This window comes from Lucilia cuprina, chromosome 2 (assembly GCF_022045245.1).
Source record: "Lucilia cuprina isolate Lc7/37 chromosome 2, ASM2204524v1, whole genome shotgun sequence".
NCBI lineage: Eukaryota > Metazoa > Arthropoda > Insecta > Diptera > Calliphoridae > Lucilia > Lucilia cuprina.
Genome location: NC_060950.1, coordinates 49,013,881 through 49,041,825, shown reverse-complemented (window position 1 = coordinate 49,041,825; position 27,945 = coordinate 49,013,881). Strand labels below are relative to the sequence as shown.

The 27,945-nt window shown below is 29.1% G+C and overlaps 1 protein-coding gene across 2 annotated transcripts in view; it reads left to right on the top strand.

Moving 5' to 3' along the window:
• The window catches only part of LOC111684696 (lysine-specific demethylase 6A), a 255,112-nt gene that overhangs the window by 168,113 nt on the left and 59,054 nt on the right, over window positions 1-27,945 (top strand). For both annotated transcript variants that reach the window (XM_046945140.1, XM_046945141.1), the window contains one exon: window positions 14,716-14,843. In XM_046945140.1, the coding sequence (XP_046801096.1) occupies window positions 14,716-14,843 (128 nt within the window). The remainder of the gene's footprint in view (window positions 1-14,715; window positions 14,844-27,945) is intronic.

The following is a 27,945-nucleotide window of genomic DNA, read 5'->3' as shown; positions in this document are numbered from 1 at the left end:
CTCATGGGTAGGCGCGAAACAATTTACACAGCAATGGTGTTTCTTCACTGTATTATACCTTTCAGAAAATGTCATTTTCTTAAACTGACGGCAAAAACGTAGTAAATGACCCGGTTTGTGACATAGAATACAAGCACTCAAAGAACTTGTATTAGAAACGTGAGTCTTTACTTTCCGTTCTGTCCCTTTTATGTCAGTACCGGAACTCGTAAGGTCGCGAATGCAGTCCAGAGTTTGAATTCGCTCAGTCAAAAACATATCCAAATCATTCCATAAAGATAATGCAGTTTTATCCTTAACGGTCTGTTCCCAAAGAGTCACTGTCTGAGAAGGCAGTCTTTGAATACAAATGAAAACTATAATCGGATCCCAATTCTCGGTGGGAATTTCATAAATAGACATTGCCCTTAGAAAACCATTAATTCCGCGTTGTAAAGTCTTTAAAGATGAGCTAGTTTCCGTTACAATCGTTTCCAAACTAAACAGTTTCTTCAATTGATTCTCATACATGTCCCTTAAGTTCTTCCACGCGATATCAAAACCTTAATTAGTCAACGGATATTTCGATACAATTTCTTTTGCCTCCTTATCAGTCCTTTTTACCAAACAACATAAACGTTCTATATTACTAAGTCGTTTGTTATTGATATATAACGCGGTAAAGAGGTCACTAAACGTAGGCCAGGAAAGATAATCCCCACTAAACATGTCAGTGTCACAAGGTGGGAGAGGTAAATTATGACAAATATTGTCGAAAATCAAATTATTATCCGCCTTAGGTTTTGATTTAGCCTCAAGTTCGACAATCTTAAAATCGATTAATTCCGAACAACGGGCATACACGTCCATGGTAACGTGATATTTACTTTCGACTGCTTGTATATCACCAGGCTCAGCGTCATCAGATGATTGAAGATCATCCATACACTTATCAAAAGCTTTTTTCACTTTTTCAATTCACTTTGTAGGATTTTAAAATAATATACGTGTCGATTTTCCCCGCGAAGTTCATTAAAATTAAACTCAAATTTGACGACCATGTCCGCATCGCGAGTGAATTGTTCTAGCGAAGTCAAAGGCATTATCAAAAAATATCAATTAAACTTTAAAATGGGAATTATAAATTTCAAAGATAGAAAAAGCACTATTCTATTAGTAATTTTCCAAAAATACTGTATTAAGTCAATTTGACCGACCGTAGGGTGACTTTGTTGCAATTGCAAAAGATGAAAAAGAAGCACTAAATCACAAAGACAAAATTCCGATAAACAAACAAATTACCAAAATAAATTTGCGAGAAATAAAAAAAGTTGAAAAAAAATAAAATAAAAACAAATCAATAATAAATAAAAACAATTGAATAATTAATAAAATTTAAATTTTAAAAATACTCTTCACTTATGTTATGACACAGTATAATATTATACTAACAGTTGCCGTCACTTTTATTTAAAAAAACACCACTACACTTTTATTAACAAATTTACAATTTTCTTTTATATTATTTCCCTTTTCCAATACTTAATTTTATTATGTTTATTTACTTTATTTATTCTTCTTTTATTAGCACGCAAATTTCTTAAATTTTATTTTCTTTAATTATGGCTGTCCGTCCATAAAAACAAACACAGCCTTGATAAAAAAGGTATTGATCATGAAATGTCAAAAGGGTACTGTATAAACACTGTTTGACTAAGAGTTGTATTTTATAACTTTGACAAAATTAATTCACAATAAGAATTGATTCACAGTAATAAAATTCCCTTGCAAATGTCAATCAAAAAAACAAAAACCCAACTTGTTGTTTTCTTTTACATACGTTTATACACTCTTATGTATGTTTAATTCTTTTTCTTTTTTGCAAAAACACTACCACTTTTAAAATCAATTTACTAACCTTGTTTTCCAAAGTATTCCTTGTCAAGGAGACTTCCTTTAAATTGGCAATATAAATCTTAGTAATTTTTATCCGGTCCGAAGGAACTATTTTTCGGCGTCAAATCCGACAGGGTTCAAACCAAATAAACAAAAAAAGAAATAAAAAAGACAAAGATTTATATTTTAAATTAAAAAATGGAGAATAAATCTCAACTTTATTAAGTTACCTTAGTAAATAAAAAAAAGGATAAAGAGCTCTTTGCAGAAATGCAAATGTCGGCTTCCAAAAAACGATTGAAAAAAAAACTTAAACTAACTTTCTATTGGTGGCAAACAATATTTAAATTCCGTTAGCGGTTTACTGGTTAGTTTTATCATAGTTTTCCATCAAAGATGTAAACTAAAGGTAGTGTATTACAATGTAATACACTTAAAGAAAAATATCCGCTCATTAAATAGTTCATACTTAAACACAAATAGACTTCACAAGCGGATTGACAAACATATTTTTTTATTCCAACATACACTACACAAACATTGCCCGTACAAACACTGATTTGTTCACGTTTTTGTGGACTTGCAAAGATATAGATGTAATTGTTTTTAATAGAAATTTTGTAAAAAAAAATGTTATTTTTCAATATAAACAATACAAACAGTTTGACAAAAATTCAATATGTTTGTGTAAAAATCAAAATTTTTTAATTTTTGTACAAGCAAACCGCAAGCATTTGTACAAACACGAAACACCCTCATACACTACACAACATGCTTGCACAAACGTAAAATTCTAGTCAGGGATGGAAAAAGAGATTTTGTTTCAGTATCAAAAATATTTCAGAGAGTACTTTTTTGGATCTCAAAGTACTTAGGTTAGGTTGATAGGAGGATGTGTACTACATCAAATCCGAAAAAATAATAATTTTATTTAAAAAAATCTAATTTAAATTACTAATCTTTCAGTTTTATATATAACTCAGAATATATTAATTTATTAAGATTTATTTTTTGTTCATATCATAACGATCTTATCACATACAGAAGGAGTGTATAGTGAAAACAGAAAAAGGAAGGGAGCTCAAGTTTATTCTTAAAGGTCCTTTTAGAATAAAGTTTACTTAAATAATAAATTGTCCTAAAATCCAAAAAAGGTGCTTTTTCGAAAATCACCCTATTGTTTTATATCCATAGATGATATTATAGTACTAAGTATGTAATCAAACAATGAATTCCAAAAGAACCGATACTAGAGTTGTCGATTATACGTGTTAAAATTATTCGAATAAAAACGAACAATATTTTTTTATATTCAAGTAGTGGACGAAATTTTAGAAATTATTCGATTATTCGAACGAATAAAAGATTTTACTCTAATAATTAAAAAAATATAAACAAAATTTCCAAACACCTCCAAAATCTTAAGATATGGGTAAAAACGGTATTGCGTACATTAATGCACTTATAAGTAAGAGTGTGAAAATAAATTCGTATTTAACTAGTAAAGACGCAAACCAAATTCTTTAACATAGCTATTTTTGCAGTTAACAGTGCACTATTAACTAATTTACTGTAAAAATGCTCTAATTTCTTAAAAAAAAATCATATATCCAGTATTTCTGAAATATTTTCAGAGTAAAAAAATATAAAGAAAAAAGAAAAATTTACTCTATTGGTATTAAAAATGATTTGTGACCAGAAACTTCTAAAGAGGATTTGTGGTCATTATGAAATTTTAAGGAGGGGCTGGGATACCACGATATATGGAATCGGTAGTCCCAGACGTTCTTGATAGTTCTCTGTTACTGATGTATCGCTAATAATCTTAGAATCCCTGAAAAGTGGCCCTGAAAATTGGTCAAGAAATTCTGGAGAGGATTTGTGGTCATTATGAAATTTTAAGAAGGGTCTGGTATACCACTATATATAGAATCAGAAGTTTCAGATGTCCTTGATAGTTCTTCATTGCTAGTTTATCCCAAATAATCTTAGAATCACTGAAAAGTGGCTATGAAATTCTAGAGCAGATTGGTGGTCATTATGGAATTAAAGGATACCACGATATATGGCAGTCCCAGATGTCCTCTATTGAACTTTCTGGTGACACCATTTTTAATACCATATAGTAAATTTTCTTTATATATTTTTATTCTAAAAATATTTTAGAAATACTGGATATATGATTTTTTTTTAAATTAGTGCATTTTGACTGTTAATTGGTTAACAGTGCACTGTTAACTTCAAAAAAGCTATGTTAAAGAATTTGGTTTGCATCTTTACTAGTTAAATTCGAATTTATATTTACACTTGTGTAAAGATGCTTAACTTAAGTAGAGAAATATGTGTGCATTTCATCAACTACTTTACATGTTTTATATCCACCATCAAATAAGATTGTATTGTATTTGTAATGGCGTTTGTAACACATCGAAATATTGGGTCCATCATTTGTTGAAAACACGATAGGAGGAGCTAGAAAGTTGAAATTTTAAACAAATATTTTTTTGTTTGTTATTAAAAATTATCAATATCTGTCTACGATTTAACCTACCAAAATATAAAGTTCCCTTCAGAAAATGTTTTTGTAAAATATTATTAGGATCGTACAATAATCGATAAAAAGATCTCATAAAATGACTTTAACGTACATGACTTGCTTAAAAATACCAGTATAGCAACTAAATTCTACATAAACATATTTTTTATGCAATGAATACACGATTCGACCTTTCAAACACATTTTATTACAATCACATTGCACACAAATGTGATTGTACAATTTTAAAAACAATCTCTTAATACAACTTAATTTAATGAGGGTGGTAGCATGTAATTGCAATTTAATTGTAAACTTTTTCTTTTTTATATAAAACACGCATTTCAGCTTAATTTTTATTTTTTTACGCACACACGATGTTTCTTGCTCTACGGTCAACACAAAATGAAGAGTAAAATAGAATAATGTTGTACGACAAGCATTTTTATGTTGCGACTCGTTTGTAGAACTTGCAAAAATATCAGAACATTTTGATCTTTCGTACATCCAATTCACAACTTTTTAAAGCAATTTTACACACTTTGCAATTTCGTAACCAACCTTTTCACATTGCACAGTGGGGTCTCCCTAAACAAAACTTGGCATTAACTAAACTACAATGTTTTGCTATAAATTATGGGTATCGATAGATAGAGGAAGTCCTCTAGATACGAATTAAAAAAAGAAAAAGTTGCACTTAATGCAATTTTTTGCATAATTTTTAAAACAAAATTTTCCAAAATTTTATATAAGAAATATTTTTATTACATTTATAAATATCCTAATTATTTCGCGAAAGACTAAATTTAATACATCTTCTGGAAGATTTCTGGATTTTTTTAGGGAAAGTTCTTTTTACAGTTATAAAGGGATCCGTATTAATTAATAAAAAATTGAAAATATCTTTCATATTTTGTATTCGGCTGCATTTACGGGAATTCTGTTCTCTTTTTTTTTTTTTTTTAATAGTTTTATACGACGAGTAGTTTTATTTTCTTTATTTTGTCACTAAAAATCGCTAACATGATAATATGTGGTTTACATACTAGTTCTAGTGTACTAGTCTTTAAAAACTTTTAAAGTGATTCCAAACCCTCATGAGAGTTACTCTTCTTATCACGGATTTTTCCGTACAAATAGATTCCGTCTAATAATTTTGCAAAACTTATCTACAGGAATGTAAGACCAGTAATGCATTTTACTTTTTTACTTATTATTTAAATCAATTCATTTCGCATTCAATAATTAGATTTTAAATAAAATATAAATATTTTCATAGCATGAAATGTTAGAAAAGAGAGATAGTAAATGCCGTAGAGGCAAAAAGAGGCAAACATTTTTATTTTGGTGTCATTGAGAAGATTTCAGAGTATTTTTAGCATATGGTCGCTTAGAGGCCATCAGTGGCCAAATTGTACTTTAAAAAATTGAAAAAAACATAAATATCTATAAAAAATTGCATTTTATAAGAAGTCATTAATAATTAAGTCTCTGGCTGTAAAGATGATTTAAAATAACACCTTTTCATACATAACAATGGTATATTTGGTATCGAAAAAGAAAATTTTAAGAATTTTTTTATTAAATGGTGGATTCGTACAAAAAATGTTATGTTATTAAATTAAATAAAAAATTTCTTGAAAAATATATATAAAAACATAAACTTTGCTGCATCATCTAAAGGCCTATACAATAAAAATGGGAAAACTAATGATAGCGTTATATAGAATAAAGTCTTAGCTTTCCAGGCATATTAAATTTTTATCAAAAAACTTATTTCTAAATATTTACTTTATGCCAAGTTTACTTAAAGGAGACCCCAATGTGCATTGTATCAGCGGTTGTATCGTGTATGGCTTGCTTAAGGAACTATCTGTTTTACTTATTGCAAGCATTTAAAAAATCTACAGAATCATTTCTAAAACAGAAATCATTGCAAAATATAAATTTTTATAAATTGCAAATAATTGTTTCAATTATTACAGATCTTTTCGTATTCGTTTACGTTCGCTGTTGTTATTTCATTAAAATGTGGGTGACTAATTATTTTCTTATTTTTTTGTTTGTGATTTCAAAAGATAATGATTTGGAAAATTTTTTCAGTTGAAAATTTTTTTAATATTTTTTCGATTGTGACTATATTCTGAATTATTTTAATATAATTTTTCTTTTAAATATGTGAAACTTTGAAAACTAATAAAATTGAATATATCAGTAATGTGACTATAACTTATATGTCTATAAACTAAAAGTACTGTAGTACCAAACTTGTATTTTACTAGTGCTACTTCCCAACACTAATTAACATTGATTGTGTTTGAAAATTTACTACTACCATTAGTTCTAGACTTATACTAGCAAATTTATACCCAAGTGAGTCCTTTAGAAACAGTAATTTACTAGTTCCAATGTTCACAAAAAGTCCCCATATTTGTATAAAGTGAATGGTGAGAAATAAAAATGCCAAATACTTAAATATGTCAAGTCCTCATCACACACATTAATATTTGTATACATGCGTGAGTTGTTTGAAAATGACAAAAAACAGTTTTTTTACAATAAACAAAAAAACTCAACAAGCGCAAAAAATAATGCATTTAGTTACTTGACATCATTAAATAAAGTAGGATGCCGTCGTATTGTTTCAAAAATAATTTGTAAAACTAAAAACAAAACGTCCGTACTTTATCAATACTGAAAAATCCATGTATTCGAATTTAGGTATAATATGAAAAGAAACGAAATTTAATAACATATTTTGTATGCAAAATTAATAAATTAATTTGTCTAGATATTGTTTTAGCTGTCTGTTTTAAGTTTTCAATATACATATTGTGAAAGTGTACAACTCCAAAGCATGCCTCGAAGAAACGTCATTCAATATAGTGTAATCATTCTTTATATAACCAATGGCCTCTAGGCTGAACGTCATCATTTCATTGTGGTCTAACTCAAAAATATTGATATCTGTTAAAATATTATCTACTATTATCAAAATAAACCCAAAATTTTGGACAGTATTGTTGTAATGGTCAACATAATCGTGAATGTTATGAGTAGTAAAAACTAAAATCTACTGTATAGGATGACGTTTTGTTAAGGCATGTTTTGGAGTTGTATACCGCTACGATGTCTTGCAAATTTAAAATATATTAGTGCTAATATCTACAATAATATATACTAGACAATTTTGTCGGAAAATATCGATCCTAGTGGTACGAAAAGGGACTTAAGATTCAGATAATTCAATTAGAAACAGAAGAACGGTTTTATCTCTGGCAAGAGAGAAAAAAATGGCAAATATGGTCAAAAATCGTCATTTTAATAATATTATATAAAAAGATAGTACAAGTGCCCCAAAATTGTGAGCCAAATGGGCCAAAAATATATCCTTTCGGTTGATAGTAACCCCTTAAAACAATTTAAGCAAAAAGACCATTCGATTCTAATTTTTGTGTTTCGTAAAATATGGTCAAATATGAAATAAAGAAAAAAAATTATATTTTTGTGAAGTAATTTTATGTTTTTTTTTTTTTAAGTTAAATTTATTTAAATAAATGTAATTTATCCAAATTTTAAGGAATGTGATAGTAAACCTTATAACTCTCTACATAATATATCAAATTTAATTATTATGAAATTATATAATGATATTATATGAAAAGATAGTACAAATGCCCCAAAATTGTGAGCCAAATGGGTCAAAAATATATCCTTTCGGTTGATAGTAACCCCTTAAAACAATTTTAAGCAAAAAGACCATTCCGTTCTAATTTTTGTGTTTCGTAAAATATGGTCAAATATGAAATAAAGAAAAAAAATTATATTTTTGTGAAGTAATTTAATGTTTCTTTTTTTTAAGTTAAATTTATTTAAATAAATGTAATTTATCCAAATTTTAAGGAATGTGATAGTAAACCTTAAACACTCTACGTATTTTGAGCGGACACACAGGATTACAAGCACATCTATGCAAAATTGGACGTGCGGATTCAGACGAACTTTGCCACTGTCAGGCATTTGTTGAAGTTAGATCCAAGCATTTTGGATGTGATGTTATTCCTGAAATAACGTTCCTGTCTAACACTGATTGGAAGATTCTTAGGAATTACGTCCAGGAAGTTTCTAAACACTGAAAAATAATTCAATCAGTATTTTTTTCATTATAAGCGCACAACATCCCCGATAGTGGTGTACGTGTATTTCTTCGGATTTTTTTCTAACACATGTCAAAATAAAAATTAGTCTGCAAGTGATGGTGTCCCTTTAACTACTTCCAGTATTAGTAATTTTTCCAGTTCTAGCGGCTGATATACTACCCAGCAAAATATTTGCTTACAAATTCACTAGAAAAATCACCAGAACTCATCGAGTAAAGTACTTACAATTCTACTAGAAAAAGTACTTATTTTTGTTTGAGATGTTCCAAAAGTTAGTCAATATTATTTGGTTGGAAATAAGTTGTTTTTAGTAGAGTTATTTATAGAATATTTATGAAAAAATAAAAATAAAAAGACGACACAGACTGGGGTTGAACTCAGTACCTTCCGTCTACAAGTTGAGTGCTACTATTACTACACCACTGCTTTGTTGTTTTATTGTGCGTCAAATAATAGTTTTCACACACAAATACTATTTTATTTTCTGTTTGTCTAAAAATAGACATTTGATATCGTGTTCACAAAAAAAAAGGAAAAAAACAGAAAAAGTAACTGTTTTATTTTTGTTTGTTTCTTTATTTTGATTTTTTTTAAACTTTACCTACAAAGTAAGTCATTAATTAATTACTTAATGGTAATCATTGTAAGAAAAGATTTTGCTGGGTAGTAATGGTACTAGTGGCTTTTAAAGAATTATCGCTCCATTTTATCCATCTCGAACTTTTGACCTATATTATTTTTTTCTTTTTTCCTAATTTCTATTTTGTATGAGCAATTTTCGGTTTTGGGGAAATAAGGGGGAAATTTCTCTTTTACCTATGTGGTTCCGCGGCTGCTTCATATCCATTACGTTTTATTTTTGAGGAAAAAATTTAGCTTGAAAAACAATTATTAAATTTTAAGTTTTATAATAAATTTTACAACAGTTACTGTCTCTTTATAAAGATGTGGAAAAGTAATTTCAAGTATGGCTTTATAAATATTTAAGTTCATACTAGTTGAAAAAAATTTTAGCTCACATTTTTTCATAATTTGAAGTTTCCCACACAGGAGACGACTCAGTTAGAGCTTTTCCTTTTAAAAATAATATTAATATACATCTTGACGTTCTTTTTTCATCCGAAAAAAACAAGATGTTTTTAATCCTTTTTATAACCCATGAGTTCACGTTTCTTTATGAGTGGCAAATAGAGTGAATTGCCCACACACCATTCTACTTTCCTCTGAAAGGGGAATAGTTTTGTGGGGTTCAGACGAATAAGATTCCTAAATTTTTTCTTCCCATAAGTCTAGTGAATACAGTTAAAATGTTATGACCTTATTTGTAATAAAAAACTAACTACAGTGGGACCTCGATTTTCCGTGATGGTCGGGACCGGAAGCATTCTCTATAATCGATTTTCCCGGTTAATTGAGTGCCAACTTTTTCTATGGGACCTCGTAAGATTCTAAGACGATCTAGCTATGTCCGTCCGTCTGTCTGTTTTTGGCACGATAGTGTCCACAAAATAAGAGCATATTGAGATGAAATTTTCCCAAAATATATTTTATTGATCAGAAATGTTTGGTATTGAAAATGTGTAAAATCGGTCAACGATTTCACATAGCCCCATGCAAAAGTACCCCCAGGAATATTGTATAAATAGCTTCAAATATTCACAAATTCGTTGTTTATGAAGCAAATACCACAAAATTTTGCATAGGTCAGTTTTTTGACGTCTGCAAAATAATTCTGCATTATGACGGACATAGGACCATAATTTGCCTTACCTTACCCTCCATATAAGGTCCCCTTTAGAAAAAGACTGAATAGCTGATTACTGGCCTAAAAATGGGAATATAGCGATGAAATTCGACACAAATAAGTTTCATGCAAGCCAATATCTCTCAACCAATTTTTATGTATATCGGTTCATAATTGACCCTACCCCCCTTGAAAAAATGACTTTAACGCTCATTACTCGCTTAAAAAATAAAAATAGTATAGCGATGGAATTTAACAGAAGTAAGTTTTATGCTAGCCAAAACCTCTCTACTAAATTTTATTTGGCTCGGTCCATAATTGAACCTACCCCCATAAAAGGTCCCCTTCAGAAAATGACTTTAACGCTCATTACTGGCTTAAACAAACGAGTATAGCGATTAAATTTGAAATAAGTAAGTGTCTTACTAGCCAAAAAACTCTTTATGAAATTTTATGTGGATCGGTCTATAATTGACCTTACTCCTCTTATAGGGTCCCCTTCATAAAATTATTTTAACATCGATGAAATTTCACAGAAGTAAGTTTTCCAGAAAGAAGTATTATATTAGGCAATATCTCTCTACCAAATTTTATGTGGATCGGTCTATAGTTGACTCTATCCCCCATAAAGAGTCCCCCATAAAATTTCTTTAATGCTCATTACTGGCTTAAAAATAGGATTATAGCAATGAAATTATACAGAAGTAAGATTTATACAAGTCAAAATTTACCAAATTTTATGTGGATTGGTCCATAATTGACCCTACCCCCCATATAAGGTCCCCTTCAGAAAACGACTTTAACGTTAATTATGGGCGTAAAAATACGAATATAGCGAAGAAATTTGACATAAGTATGTATCTTAGGAACCAAAACTTTTCCACCAAATTTTAGTCAAAAACTTTTAATTAAATTTTATGTGGATCGAGTTTAATTGACCTAGCCCCATATAATGTCCCGATCAAAAAATGAATTACTGGGCTAAAAAACAAGTAAAGCGATGAAATTCGATATAATTATGACCTGTAGGAACCAAGATCGTTCTATAATTGACGCTACCCCATATAAGGCCCCTTCAAAAAATGACTTTAAAGCTCAGTACTGGCTTCAAATTACTAGTAGATTTATGAAATTTGACATAAACTAGTTTCGTGTAAGCTAATGTCTCTATTTCTTCTATAGGAACCGAAATCTCTCTATCAATTTTTATGAGGATCAGTCCATAATAACACCACCCCATATAAATTCCGCCCCAGAAAATGACGCGAAAAATACGAATACCACAATGCAATTCGACATAAAACAATTTTGATTTAAAATCTCTCTACACTATTTTATGACTTTTATGAGAATTGGTCCATATATACTTCCTATAAAAATTAGCACTGTCAATAGTAAAACCCTCATTAATGGACCTCTTTCAAATGTTACCCTGATGTTCTCATTAATATCGATATATAATAATAAAATATTCAAAATATCAAAGTTCATTTATATGGCGGTGATTTGATGGTGGGTATAAAAGATTCGGCATAGCCGAATATAACACTCTTACTTGTTAATAGATATTTTTATTAATTAGTAAATATATGTACATATTTATCTAAAAATTAAATAAATCAAGGATTTTATATTCATAAATGATTCAAAAATATAGAAAAAAATCTTGTTAGAAAACTGTAAACAGTAGATAAGGATTTCATGTTATATAATTTCTAAAAATAATCGTTTAATGTTGTTTGTTTCTTATTTTCCAAAAAAAAATATTTTTCCATCACGGATAATTGATGTTGCCGGATAATCGAATCACGGATAATCAAGGTCCTACTGTACTTACAAACGAGCTGCTATCTTCCCCTAATGGAAATTTACACACAAAAAAGTTTCAAGCTCGTTTTTTATTATGAATAAGCTAATGATTAAGTAGTTAATTTAAAAAGAGGAAGCACAAAAAAACAACGCGTTACAATATTATCATTAATTTCGTCTGTTTCGAAATAACGGTAATGAATCCACCACTTCTTTCTGCTGTTTATTCTCTTAACTTAGAGCTTCCATATAAGCCACATTTTGCTCCAATTTCTATTACACAAATTTGAACATTTGATATTAAAGCACTTAAGGATAAGAACCCATGTTTAAAATTAGATCGTTTTTTTTCGAGTGAAAAAATTTTTAAGGAGTGAGATCGAAAAATTCTTAACACACGTTTTTCATTACATTTTTCAACCAAAGTATTATTTGATTTTTTTTTTTTTTTTGATCAAGTTACCTTTGAAAAACATGTCAGTTATTATGTGTAATGTCAATTATATTATTTTTTTGTTAATCTGATTAAAATGAGTGACCAGAAAAAAGTGCGTACTGAAATTATTAAATATTTTCAACTAAACCCAACTTGGTCTTACAAAAAGTTGGCCAAGCATACAAAGGTCTGCCGTCAAACTGTTTCCAATGTTATTAAACAGTACCGGGAGAACTTGTTAGTTGATAGAAAACCTGGTTCAGGTAGAAGGAATGGTCCACATGATGTTTCTAAAGCCAAAAAATAGAACGCATTTTCAAAAGAGCTCCCAACACATCCGGTAGGAAAGCAGCTCGGTTAGCTCAGTGCTCGGACTATTTGGTACGAAAAGTTAAAGCTAATGCAGGTTTAAAAACACACAAGGCTCAAAAAGTTCCTGACAGGAACGCTGCTAAAAATTTAGAGGCCAAAAACAGAGGACGGAAATTGAAGTCAAGTTTTATAAAAAAAATATTCTTGCTGCATAATGGATGACGAAACGTATGTTCTGGCAGATTTTTCGCAACTTCCAGGTCAAAAGTTTTATGTTGCTGATGCTCGAGGGAATGTTGAAGAAAAGTTTAGGACCCAAAAGCAGACAAAATTTCCCAGAAAGTTCTTGGTATGTCAAGCAATATGCAGTTGCAGCAAAAGAAGCCAATCATTTGTTACAACGGGCTCTATAAATACCGAAATTTACATCAAGGAATGTTTACAAAAAAAGCTGCTTCCGTTCATAAGACTTCATAATGTGTCCACTTATTTTTGGCCTGACTTGGCATCCTGTCACTATGGTAAACAAGCCCTTGAGTGGTACAAGAACAATAATGTGGTATTTGTACCAAGAGAGGCAAATCCTTCAAACTGCCAGGAGCTAAGGCCAGTGGAGAGATATTGGGCTCTTGTTAAAAGAGAATTGAAGAGTACAAAAAAGGTGTCCAAAAGTGTGGTAGATTTTAAACGGAGATGGACTACATGTTCGAGCAAAGTGACAGAAAGCACTATAAAAACGTTAATGGAAGGGGTTCCGAAAAGGGTTCAAAATTTCATCACTAGTGATTAAAACTATAAAAATATTTTTTTTGTAAATTGTAATAATAATTTGAATCAAATAAAAAAATAAAGCTGTAAGTTTAGTGGTTTCTTTTTTATAAACATATATGTATGTTAAGAATTTTTCGATCTCACTCCTTATATGCTCACGCAGGACCTTAACCAGCTGTAAACTTTATCATTGCCGATAAGTGTTGTAAAATCACTGAGCTTGTTTTTGTTTGCTCTTTTAATGAGTGGTTGCTTAGTAAAACTTTTTCCAAGCATATTACACTTTATTAAACATTTCGGGGGCAATGTGAACTTAAATAGAGTCATCCAAATGCATATTCTCTTATCTGGCAACGTTCATGACATCTTTAGTGACCAATTTAATCTTCTGACGGTCTGTCTTCTTTTCACGCTTGGAAATTGGAACAAAATAGAAAAAAGATCGTTTGATGACCGAAATTGTAAAATTTGTAATAAAAAGAACTATTATAAAAAGCTCTGAAGGATAAGAATCTATGCTAGAAATTTGTTCGTTCTTTTGAGTGAAAAATTTTATATTACGAATAACTCTTTATTATAGGAATAAATAAAGTGTTTATTATTTTTTTATTTCAGTATTGTGAAGTATTTATTTCAACTATTTTGTGTTTTTTAACTGTACATTTTTCCACACGAACCTTTTCCAAATTAACTATTAGATTTTCATAGTTTTTTATAGAAATTGAATATCGAGAGCTAATTAAATTAATGTCAACTATTAAAAAGGCGAAAAATTTATGATTGATTTAATTAAAATAATTTGAAAAAGTAAACAAAATAAAATAACATCATTCCATAAGCAAACAAAAAGTATTATTTTGTAAACTAGTGTAATTAGTGACGAAAATATACTTTTGCGGAGTATTTTGTTTTTATTTAAGGGTTAATTAATATTACCTCATCTTGTTTTGTAGCTCCATAAACTCAATTAAAACACCGGACAACCCTGACTTTACAACTCTAGTATTGAAATTATAAATAATTTTAAATATTTATTTACAATAAATTTATATAATTAAATTTTGATTTTTAGGATGAGCGTGAAAAATCTGGTTCGCATGGGGTCCAGCAGATGTCCGATTCAGATTCAAAAGACTCATTAAGCAATGCCTCAATAAGTGGAAAGAAGAAAAAACCAAAAAGTAGCAACAAAATGTTAAGGTAGGTCTAAATATTAAAACGCATTTTTAAAATGATCTTTCTTCGAATTAGAAAAACAAAAAAAATTTTGTAGAAAATATGTATGTAAATGAGTTAATTACAGCATCTGGAAGTGTTGTAATTAGCATCGTATTTGCGTTACCGTTATGCCACTATAGTCACTATTTGACACACTTTTTTGCGACCCTTTTTGAATAAGACACATTTATTTTCAGTTAACAAATTATATATCTTATAAAACCCTGGAATAATTGTGGCATGTTGGGATATCTTCGTCCTCCTCGAAATCATTTAGTATAATGTAAAATAGTTTGAATTCAATTATTAAAATAATTCAAATCGATCGGATTTATGCTTTTAAAATTATAGTGTATGGAATTTTGTTCGATATATCAGATAAGTAGAATAGCTAAAATTAGAAATATGACGACTTCTTTAATTGTTATTTAAATTGTTCAATAAATTTTTTTGACATTAACAATATCGATATAAACCTGAAGCTGGATTTTTTTTTTCATTTTATTCGTTATATCAAGTATAACATTTCTTTAACGTTCGCTATATCAAAGAAGATGGGGAGTATATTGATTTTGTCATTCCGTTTGTAACACATCGAAATATTGATCATAGACCTACAAAAGTGTATATTTTCTGGGTCCTTATTAAATTCTAAGATGATCTAGCCATGTCTGTCCGTCTGTCTGTTGAAAGCATAATAGAGTCCGAACGGACCGACATAGAGGATTGAAATATCCTCTAGAGGTAAGGTTTGATTGGTATTGGAAATGATTAATATCGGTCTAAGTTTTCGTATAGCCCCCATACAAATGGACCCCCGAAAAATAGCTTTAATGGGCACATTTATTTCAAAAGTACGAGTATAGCGATGAAATTCGACATAAATAAGTTTCATATGATTCAAAATCTCTCTACCAATATAAGGCCCCCTTCAGAAAATTTGTTTAACGCTCATTACTGCTGAAAATTTGTTTACAGAAGTTATCATACATCCTGGCTGTAAAATAAATGTCCGATATACGTTGGTACAAAACGCCTTATTAACTGTTCCTTTTTTCAGTTGATTTGAAAAACAGTTAACCAGAAAGTGATTAAAAAGCTAAGAAAAGTGAAACATTTAATTTAATTTATCTAGTTTCGACTATATATGTTTGATCTCATTTGTAACATTGAATGTTTTTAGGTCCTTATTCTCAAACGACTTTGACATGTCTGTCAGTCTCTTAAAAGAACGATAGGACCTAAACTATTGTTGCAGATTGGTTGGTATTCAAAATGGACAAAATCAGTTTACATTTTGACACGGCCTCCTCCATATAAGGTTTGCTTTAAAAAATGACTAACGTTCATAACAGGCATAAAAATACTAGTATTTTTATGAAATTATACTTAAATTTTTTAATAATATTATGATAAATACAAAAATTTCATGATGGAATATTTTGACAGTATTTAATCATAATATGATATTTTAAAATTGTTACTATAACGATAATATGTTTAGACTACAATCATAATTTTAATGATAATTGACCCAATTGATATTTTGGTTTTAAATGTTATAAATTTATTACTTTTTAATCATAAATGTACTGAGGATATATTTAAAGTAAGAAAATGTTTTTATAGAATATATCTCAAAAATAAGTACACTTTTTTGTCACATTTCCAATTCACGTGCTGTGATACACGTTAATGGCCTGGGGAATTTGCAATAACTTTAAAAGTTTTCAAGCAATTTTTGATTTTATATCTTTCAAAAATGCATATTCTGTGCACATTGCAATTCGTTTATTATTAAATGGCCAAATTTGAGCAAAAACTAAAAAATCGATTTTACCCTTGAAAACTTTAGAGCCGGCACCTGTTAACGTTATTCGATCAGCCTAATTTTTTGCATGATATAGTTTTACAAGGCAGAGAACAATTCTAGAAGGGGAACGGGCAAAATTCGCAACTTCGTTTTTTGGGAACACAGTTATGAAATTGTATATAAGAAACATTTATAGAATTTTATGCGGAAAAGTGATATTCGATGTAAAGATGTTTTGTATGAACCGAAATTGGTCTAAACAAATGTGCTGATATGTGTAACACCCAAAAGTATACCAATCTACTCAGAATCACTTTCTTAGACGATTTAGTCCGTCTATCTGTGTGTCCATGTAAAGTTTGTGCGCACGCTACAGGTCGCAATTTTCAAGATAATTAAAACAAATTTGTCACATAGTCTTCGTTTGACCCAAAAACGATTCTATTAAAAATGGATGAAATCGGTTCATTATTTCGCCTAGCCCCCCTACAACCGTATATCCGGAATAGGACTTTTGTTCTCATAATTACGTTAAATAGTCTATTATAGTAACCAAAATCAGGAAATCTTAGTTTTTTAACTTTTAAAGACACTACCGATTTTTAATTAAGGGTTCCTTGTTTACCCTAGCTCCCATACGAACCCACTTCAGGAAATGTCCCGAAGGTCAAAATTTATTTATAAACACTACCCAGAAAAAAAATAACTTCCAAAGAAGCATAGAATTTGTGTGTTATATTTTTTTTTTTTTTTTTTTGAAGTTATTAGAAAGTGAAATTGTAGTATTATATAATGCAACTAATTTTGACTTCATATGATCAGCTATGTACGAATATACCAGGAGTGCAAATGCATTTAAAGAAAAACATATTTTTATTTAATAGTTTTTGTTGCAAAAACCAACACATTCATGCAAGGAAAAAAATATTTCAAATACGTACACAGCAAAAAATATGTTTTTTATTTTTTGTTACAATAAAAAATTGTCCTATATATTTTGCAAGTCAATTTTTAAAGAATAAAAAATTAACTGAAATGTTTGCAATTATGTGAGAGTATATTGTGAGTAATCACAATATAATTTTTCTGCGAATAATGTAAGTTTGTAATTTAAAACTAACACCAATTTTTCCAAGTGCTTTTCAAAACATTTTGTTACGATAAACAAAAACAAAATGTACGTTGATGGTAGCTCTGGTTAACAGAGATACAAGCCGAAACGGCTCAAATCGTAAATGCTTACCAGCAAAGATACAAAAGTGTTGTTGATTTGCTCTTGCTTGTATACCGAAAAGAACATCAACATGGTGCTAGTGCTAAGCTCATTATGTGTGTATAGAAAACACACGGGCTATAGCTAGGGATGCCTAACGGAAATTTCCGATTCCCGAAAATCCCGGGATTCGTATATAGAATCTCCTCATCGAGCACTATAAATTATCTCTTATAGTTTAGGAGATATTCGCATTTGAAAATTAAAATTTTAAAATTTTTACCGTCCGTTTTTCTTTTATTCGCTTAACAATAAGTTTATATATCAAGCAGTGAAAGAATAATGTAAAAATCTTGACTGAGGCATTTTAATTTAAAAAATTAAAAAAAGGCCATTTTTTGGGTTAAAAAAAATTTTTCCTTTTTAAGTTATCGAAAAAGTTTCTAAGAAGATGTATATAGAATTTATACTTTTTGGAAAGCTGACTTTACATTAAATACGATAAATGAAACAAAACCTAAAAATTTTTTATACCGAGGGGACCAGGTCCATCCAAAAAACCCTATTTTTATGGATAATTCAATTTTGAGCAAAACGCGAAAAACTCTCTGCCAATCAATTTGTAAGAGCAAAAACAGTACGATTTGGATTTAAAAATTGGATGCTTACTAGCAGTTGTCGCTATTTATATAAATTTGATACCTACTGCGGAGCTAAATAATCTACCAATCGAAGTAAAAACTTGCCGTTAGGATCAAAAATTCTACTTGATCTCACAAAATACATATCTCGTCCATATACTATTTTTTGAAATTTTTTTATCTCATACGATTTAGACCAACTGGAACTGTCTAACATCGAAGGGCAAAAATTGCCCTCTAGTTTCAAAACCTGATCTGCAAAAACAGGGGCGGCTAAACGTATATATTTAATTGTTTTCATTTCAAAACTTTTAACATATATTCACGTATTCTAGTTCAGGACTTTTATGACTTACGAAATTATTGTATTCAATAATTAGAACCAAGGCGTTCGACAACATAGTCCATAGCATCATCTGAAGGCAATCACTTCCCGAAATAATCCATTGGGATGTAAAAAGTGCCACAAAAGAATACGATGGATTTGTAAACTTTGTAATGTAACACTATGCAAGAGAGTGTTTCAAAATATTTCATACTCAATTAATTAGAAATATTTTGAAATAATTAGATTTTAATTAATGTTAAAGTCGAAAATATTTAAAATGATTAAATTTAAATATTTATAAATTCTGCAATAATTTGTACCCATAAAGTCCAATTGTGTAAGTACAGCTCCAAAAACACTTTTTCCAAAATAAATTTTTATACCCTTCACCTTCGTGAGAAGGGTATATATAAGTTTGTCATTCCGTTTGTAATTTCTATAATATAATTTTCCGACACTATAAAGTATATATATTTTGGATCCTTATAGATAGCGAAGTCGATTAAGACATGTCCGTCTGTCTGTATGTTTGTTGAAATCAGTTTTTAGAGGACCCCAGATATCGGCGAGATCCTAATCTTCAATAATTCTGTTAGACATGCTTTCGGGAACATCTCTATTTAAAATAAATTTTTATACCCTTCACCTTCGTGAGAAGGGTATATATAAGTTTGTCATTCCGTTTGTAATTTCTATAATATAATTTTCCGACACTATAAAGTATATATATTTTGGATCCTTATAGATAGCGAAGTCGATTAAGACATGTCCGTCTGTCTGTATGTTTGTTGAAATCAGTTTTTAGAGGACCCCAGATATCGGCGAGATCCTAATCTTCAATAATTCTGTTAGACATGCTTTCGGGAAGATCTCTATTTAAAATCAGCAAAATCGGCCCATAAATAACGGAGATATGAGCAAAAATCAGAGACAACCTCTGAAAATTTCATCAAAAACTCAAAACTTTCGTTTTTCAAAAGGTATTTTTTGAATGTTCTATAATATTGAACCTAGGAACATAAAATTAAATATGTAGATTCGGAACTAGGTGAGAACACATAAAATATATTTTTTTTGTACTTTTTCGTTTTTCAAAAGTTACTTTTTCAGTTTTCTATAATAATGAACCCAGAAACATAAAATTAAGTATATAGAGTCGGAATTATGTGAGAACCGGAAAAAGTGAACTTTTTGGTACTTTTTAGTTCTTCAAAAGGTACTTTTTGAGTTTTCCATAATAATGAACTTAGAAACATGGAATTAAGTATGTAGAGACCGGATTAGATGAGAACAAATCGATGGGAATTTCTTGGTACTTTATATAAAAAGAAACTAAATTTAATAACATATTTTGTATGCAAAATTAATAAATTTATTTGTTAAATTCTCTAGACAGTCCTTAGCTTTGATATCACGCTTTTTGAAACTTTAAAAATTCACATTTACTTAAATTAATTTAGCATTATTTAAAAAAAGTCAATAAAATTACCTCACAAAAGTATACGAATTTTTTCTGTATTTCATATTTGACTATATTATACGAAACGCAAAAATTAGAATCGAATGTTTTTTACTACAAATTGTTTTAAGAGGTAACTATCAACCGAATGGATATATATTTTGGACCATTTGGTCCACAATTTTGGGACATTTGTACCTTCTTTTCATACAATATCATTAAAATTACGATTTCTGACCATATTTGGCATTTTATTCTCATTTTCAAGAGATAAAACCAAAATTTAATATTGGGATTTAATAGATTTCTTCAGGTATCTAAAAATAATAATCTTTTTTATAAGGATTTTTTTTTTAAGCATTCCATGATATATTTTTGGTATCGTTCTTCTGCTTCTAATTGAATTATCTGGATCTTAAGTCCCTTTTCGTACCACTAGGATCGATATTTTCCAACAAAGTTGGCTAGTATATATAATTGTAGATATTAGCATTAATATATTTTAAATTTTCAAGACATCGTATCGGTGTACAACTACAAAACATGCCTTAACAAAACGTCATCCTATACAGTGGATTTTAGTTTTTACTACTCATAACATTCACGATTATGTTACCCATTACAACAACACTGTATGTAAAAAATTTTGGGCTTATTTTGATCATAGTACATAATATTTAACCAGATATCAATATTTTTGAGTTAGACCATAATGATATGGTGACATTCAGCCTAGAGGCCATTGGTTATAAAAATAATGATTCCACTATATTGAATGGCTTTTCTTCGAGGCATGCTTTGGAGTTATAAACTTCCACAATATATTGAAAACTTAAAATGTATAACAGCTGATATCTAAAACAATATATAGAAGACAAGTTTCCCCGAAAATTTTTGACCCTAGTATTATAAAAATGGACTTGAGTTCCAATGAATTGAATTAGCGATAGAAGAATGATTCCAATAATATATCTTGGAACGTTTAAATACAGATTCTTGTAATAAAAAATATTATTTTTAGATACCCCAAGGGGTATATTAAATTCCAATAACAAATTTTGTTTTTATCTCTGGGAAAAAGAAGAAAAAAATACAAATATTGCCAAATGGTCCAAAAATATATCCATTCGGTTGATAGTAACCCCTGAAAACAATTTTTAGCAAAAAAAATCATTCGATTCTAATTTTTGTGTTTCGTATAATATAGTCAAATATGAAATAAAGAAAAAATTCGTATACTTTTGTGAGGTAATTTTATGGACTTTTTTTAAATAAAGCTAAATTAATTTAAGTAAATGTGAATTTTTAAAGTTTTAAAAAGCGTGATATTATTCAGTTTTTGCGAAGATACAAATTTTTCAAATTGCAATAAAAATTTTATTTATGAATATTTTTTGATGAAATTTTACAGTTAGGTAGATTTTTTTACTCAAAATCCAAAATTAAATAAAAATTTCGAATTTTTCTTATTAGAAATCCCGGAATTCCAAAAAAGTTTTAAAAAATCCCAAAAATGGGATTTTTTGGTTTTTTGCCTATTATATCCATACCAGGGGCGGGGTTATCGAAACCCGTTACAAAATGATTAAGAACATATTGGGTCATATAAAACAGGTCACTATAATTTGATATCGACTATGCGATTTGAGAATTTTTGCTCAAAATTGAATTTTCTATAAAAAAATAGGGTTTTTTGGATGGACCTGGTCCCCTCGGTATCAAAAATTTTTAGGTTTTGTTTCATTTATCGTATTTTATGTAAAGTCAGCTTTTCAAAAAGTATAAATTCTATATACATCTTCTTAGAAACTTTTTAGATAACTTAAAAAGAAAAAGATACTTTTTTCCCAAAAAAATGGCAAAAAATCGCCTTTTTTTAATTTTTTAAATTAAAATGCCTATAACTTTGGACTCAGTCATGATTTTTACATAATTCTTTCACTGCTTGATATATAAACTTGTTGTTAAGCGAATAAAAAAAGAAATGGCGAAAATCGGGAATATTTGGACCCGCTATTATCAAAAAACTAAAGTAAGAACAGTAAAAATTTTAAAATTTTAATTTTCAAATGCGAATATCTCCTAAACTATAAGAGATAATTTACTGCTATGACGACATTTTTTATAGTGCTCGATGAGGAGATTCTATATACGAAATTTTTTTTAAATCGGAACTCAAATGAAGAAATAGGATCGTTTTAAAAATTTAACATAGCCGAGGTGTCCTAATTTGAGGACCCCTCGCCGGGCCCCTGGTTGGCCTATATGGTCCAAATTCAAAACCTAAACTCGACAACACCTCCTCTTTGTGCATACCAAATTTCATTAAAATCGGATTAACCGTTTAGAAGTTACCGAATTATTTCCCTCTTTTTTTTTTCCTATACCACTGTGTGTCGTCGCTCGTTTCTTGCTTTTGCAATGAAAATGAACGGAAGTATATTAATGAAGGGATGGATAATACTAATTATTGTTGTGCTTTTTAAGTATCTACACTACATATTTAGCAGTTTTTAGAATTATTAACTTTTTAACTTTCTTTCAACATAATTTGCAAATTACTTTACCTTTAATATGTATATATTTAATTACAAATATAGTTAAAAAGCTCAAATTTGTGTTTTTATATACATATATTTTAATATTTTAAATAAATATGTGCAAAACAGGACAAAAAATATTTGCTACTTTTAAACCAAAAAATATTAGTTTTGTGTTACATTAATATTATTTCTAAATATCAGTTTTCCATACAAGCATTTTTGTGGAGATGAGAGTATAATGATTTCTCATTTCTTGTTTTTTCGCTCTTTCACTTATACAAGTGCAAAATGTAGTAGTATATGTCTGCCGATCCTAGATTTAAAATGAAGCTAGGTTCCTCTGCTTCGAAATAATATAATTTAAGATCATCAAAAAAGAATTGGAAATCTTAAAGATAATTTGTAATAAAAAAGTAGTTAAACCTTTTTAAATTTAATTTGATTTTTTTTTTCTCTGTGAGAAAGATAAATAATATAGATAGAATGTACAGATTCTCAGCATTCATTTGATAACAATATTAGCATTATAAAATACAAATAAATATTTTAAATATTCGTTTGCAGTCTTTTAAACTTTGAAATCCTTTTATAAGGACATAAAATCAGAGTACGCAATTCTATAAGTGGAATCTATTTTCACCTGGTTATCAACTTTTCCATTTGTAAATGCTTTTTTCAAAATTGTCACAGGGTGTATATGAAGAAAATTATTGTTAAAAGCAATAATAACATCAAGTTTCCTTTTATTGGAATAACTGAATAAAGTTTAATTATCCGATTATTAACCGGCTAACGTAAAACCACAAATAATTTGTCAAATAAACCGAATAAGACAAAAACCCGAATAATTGAATATCCTAATACATACTCATTGTCAAACTCTGTTCCCCACCAGAAAAATACTTTAACGCTCATTACTGGCTTAAAAATGGGAGTAGGGCGATGAAATTCGACACTGATATGTTCTATAGGAACCAGGATACGGATAGCGATCGAATTCAATTCGCTCGCGAGCGAGTTTTATTCGCGCGATTTAAATATTTCATTTTTTTACGAATAGATCTCGCGAGTTTAAAAATAAAACTCGCGATAAGAGTTGAAAATTAAAAGAGCGTTAAATAGAACTCGCTCGCGATTCGAGTCGAAACGAGTTAATCGCGAGTTTTATAATTTTGTAAACACAACAAATTAAAATTTATAACACATAACCATTTTACCGATATCAAAAAACCGAAAAATAGAAAATGCATGAAACTATGTACCTATGTATGTACATACATTCATATGTACATGTGTATGCATATTATTTGCAGTTTAGAATTTTTGAATCGTGCCACATTATTTAATAGTGTGTGACAAGAAAGAAGACATTTTAGGTAAGAAAAAAATTCAAATACATTTTTATGTGTGTACGTCACATAAAGCTGCATCTATTGTTTTTTATGAATTACTTGTATGTATGTATGAATGTATGAATGTATGTATGTATGCATGTATACAAACATACATGCATACATATGTTTATGTTTATTTGTTCCTTTAAATTTCTAAGAATTTGCTTGTGGTTTTATTTCATGTTTACCCTTTTTCACGTGTGCAAATGCGTATGAATATACATATGTACATATGAATGTCAATATACATACATACATATAAAAGCCAAATAGTGCTTTTATATTCATAATTATGTTTAATATACTCGTATCTCGACAAAAAGCTGCAAAACCAAGTTCTATACCAGTCTTGATGACCCTGATGAAGTTTATAATTATAGGGCCTCATTTGACCCTAGCCCCTCTAAAAAGCCCCCATCAAAATTTTACTTAAATATTCACAGTTTTATTAAACAGTAAATGACTTTAGTATATCTGAAGCAAGGTACAATTCAACTTAAATGCTTTAATATGAAAACTAAATCACATTTTATTTGTATACAGGTGTAGGGTATTATATGGTCGGCCTCGCCCGACTATAACTTCTTACTTGTTTATAATGCTAATATTGGTATCAAATGACAGCTGGGAGTCTGTACATTCATTCGGTCTCACTTAGAGAAAAAACGAAACAATAAATTATATTATTTCGAAGCAGAGGAACTCAGCTTCATTTGAAATTAATATTAATACCAATTTTTTAATAAAACTTTGGAATTCCATCTTTTGAAATTGGATGCCTTTTAAACATTAAAGTCCTTTTATAGTAGCATAAGAGCTGATTATAAAAAACTGAGTACACAGAGTTAATATTAATCGTCCACAGTTTCCTGAACGCATAGATTTTTTTATGTTTGAAAATAACTTTTGCACGGTTTATAAACAAAAATATTATTTTCACTTCAATTCTTTGTTTAGTTTTTTATCAAATACAAGAAATTATTCCTGTTTATATGAAATGCTTTTCTATATAACGACATTTCTGTTTTTAAGATTTTCAACGAGTTCTAGAATTCATACATTCCATTGAACAATAGTTCAACTATAACTGTTGCTGAAAACTTATTAAAAATACTTAAGAACACAACAATTTTCCCAAAAAAAAAAAAAACTAGTTGTAAAAATAAACTTACACTTATTTCCATGATTTCTTTTAAAAAATCAAAATAAATTTAATTTATTATAGAAAATTGATGAAGAAATTAAGAAGAAAATTTATTATAAAAATATTAAATTTTGTAGAAAATACATAGTCATTTTACTGCTAAATAGCGAGTTTATCTTAATAGGTTAATTGATAGAAATTATTCGGTTTATTTGTTATTTGAAATTTGGCAATTTTTATTTATTCGAATCGTCAAAAATTAATCGATTAACCGAACGACAATTAATCGTTTGAATACTCTACTACTTACCGTCTACATTACTTTTTAGTACTGTAATAATGACTTTCTTTTAATCTGGTACAGAAGTATTTTCTCCTTTGTCATGTTGTTTGCATATTTTATTTAATTGCTAACACGCAATTATGTTTTACATAATTATGTTTTACATAATAATGTTTTACATAAGAGAAAACAAAATTATTTTTTATCTGAAAACCATTATTTGACGCGCAATAAAATGTGAGTAGAATACTTAACTAAACAAACTGAAGTGGTTCTTATTCTCACAGTCTCTTTATACCCTGCACCACTATAGTGGGGAGGGTATTATAAATTTGTACTGATGTTTGTAACATACAAAAATATTGGTCCATACCCACCTTAAAGTATACCGATCGATTCAGAATCATTTTTTGAGTCGATTAAGACATGTCCGTCCGTCCGGCTGGCTGGCTGTCCATGTAAACCTTGTGCGCAAGGTACAGGCCGCAATTTTCAAGATAATTTGATGAAATTTGGACCAAGCATGTTTTTTGGCACAGGGACGAAGCCTATATAAAATGGTTGAAATCGGTCCATTATTTCACCTAGCCCCCATACAACCGTACCTCCCGATTTCAACTTTTTAAAAATTGGCACAAATAAGTTTTATATAAGTATAAATGACACTGCAGGTTTTCGTAAGGATCGGCCTATATTTGACCCTAGCCCCCATACAAACCCCCCTTCAAAAATGACTTAAACCTCTAAAATTGACTTGTAACCATTTGTATCGCAATGAAACTCAACAAAACTAACTGTTATTTAGAAATATATAATCTTTTCCCAAATTAACTGAGGATCGGTCCATATTTGACCTATATAAAGCCTCATTTAGAAATTTTAGTTTTTTATCAATAAATTGTTTAAATATTTTGGAATTATTGGTAAAATTCAACATAAAACTTTCTTTATAAAAAATAAAAATTTTATAAAAAGTAAAAATTTTAAAAATATACTCATGGTGTAGGGTATTATATGGACGGCCATGCCCGACTATACTTTCCAACTTGTTTCTGTTGTAACTGATGTTAGTACCAAAAAAGGAACAAATTAAGCCATGAGATATTAAATTCTATTTGCATTATAAGTTCTCATTTAGAAGCTATTTTAATTAATAGTGTAAATTTACACATCGTGCCATTTAAAAAATGAATTATACGAAATTGTATAAATAACTTTAACTTTAATTTATAATATTCGTTATTTTTATGTTATTTTTGGATTATAAATGTATGTACCTGTATTTAAAATGTACAGATTTAAAACAAAAATTTTTTGAAAAAAAAAATGTAGGGAAAATTAAATGTGGAGGGAAAAAAAGGATTTTTTATTGGGGTAAGGATTTTTGAAAAAATCTCCTGGCATCACTGATGACCCCTTCAAATAATTACTTTAACGCTCATTACTGGCTTAAAAATATCTGTATGGCAATGAAATTCGACACAAACAGGTTTAATAGGAACCTAAATTTCACTGTAAAATTTTATGAGAATTGGTCCATAATTGGTAGGGTCAATTATGGGTATGGGTAGTACATATTAGGTTCCTTTCAAAAAATTACTTTCAACACTCATTACTGGCTGTTAAATATCTGTCTAGCAATGAAATTCGAAAATAACATATGTATATGAACATAAATATGTGTATCAAAGTTTATGACAATTGGTCCATAATTAGTCCTATGCTCTATAAAGGATCCTTAAGAAAAAGGATTTAACTGAGTGATAAATATCAGCATAAACATATCCTTCTGTCAAATTTTATTTAGTTCCGTGCATAATTGACCTTTCCCTGCTCCATTTGATTTTGTACTATTGATAATATGTCGTCCTGTTCTCTATTTTTATGAATTTGAAATATATGGAAAAGTTCAGCATTTGTAAAAGACGAAGTCATTAAAAATGCTCTTGTTACTAGAGTTGCAGATGAAATTTATAACACTTATTCCTGATAAATAACAGTAGTAGATACAATGTTCACCCAACCTCTTATAGTCCCTTTTACTTTTCTACAGTCTTTCGATTTACTTTGGGAAAAAAGTAAATCGCATAAAATCACAATAATCACATGGAATGATCACTTACTAAGACTACTTTAAAATACGTGCTACAAAATACACAGCTGAATAAAACCAAATACATATACACACGCGTGTACATCATTTTCTAATATACAGTGTTGTTGATTATTTAACAAAGCATGAAAAAATATGAAATTTTTTGATGAA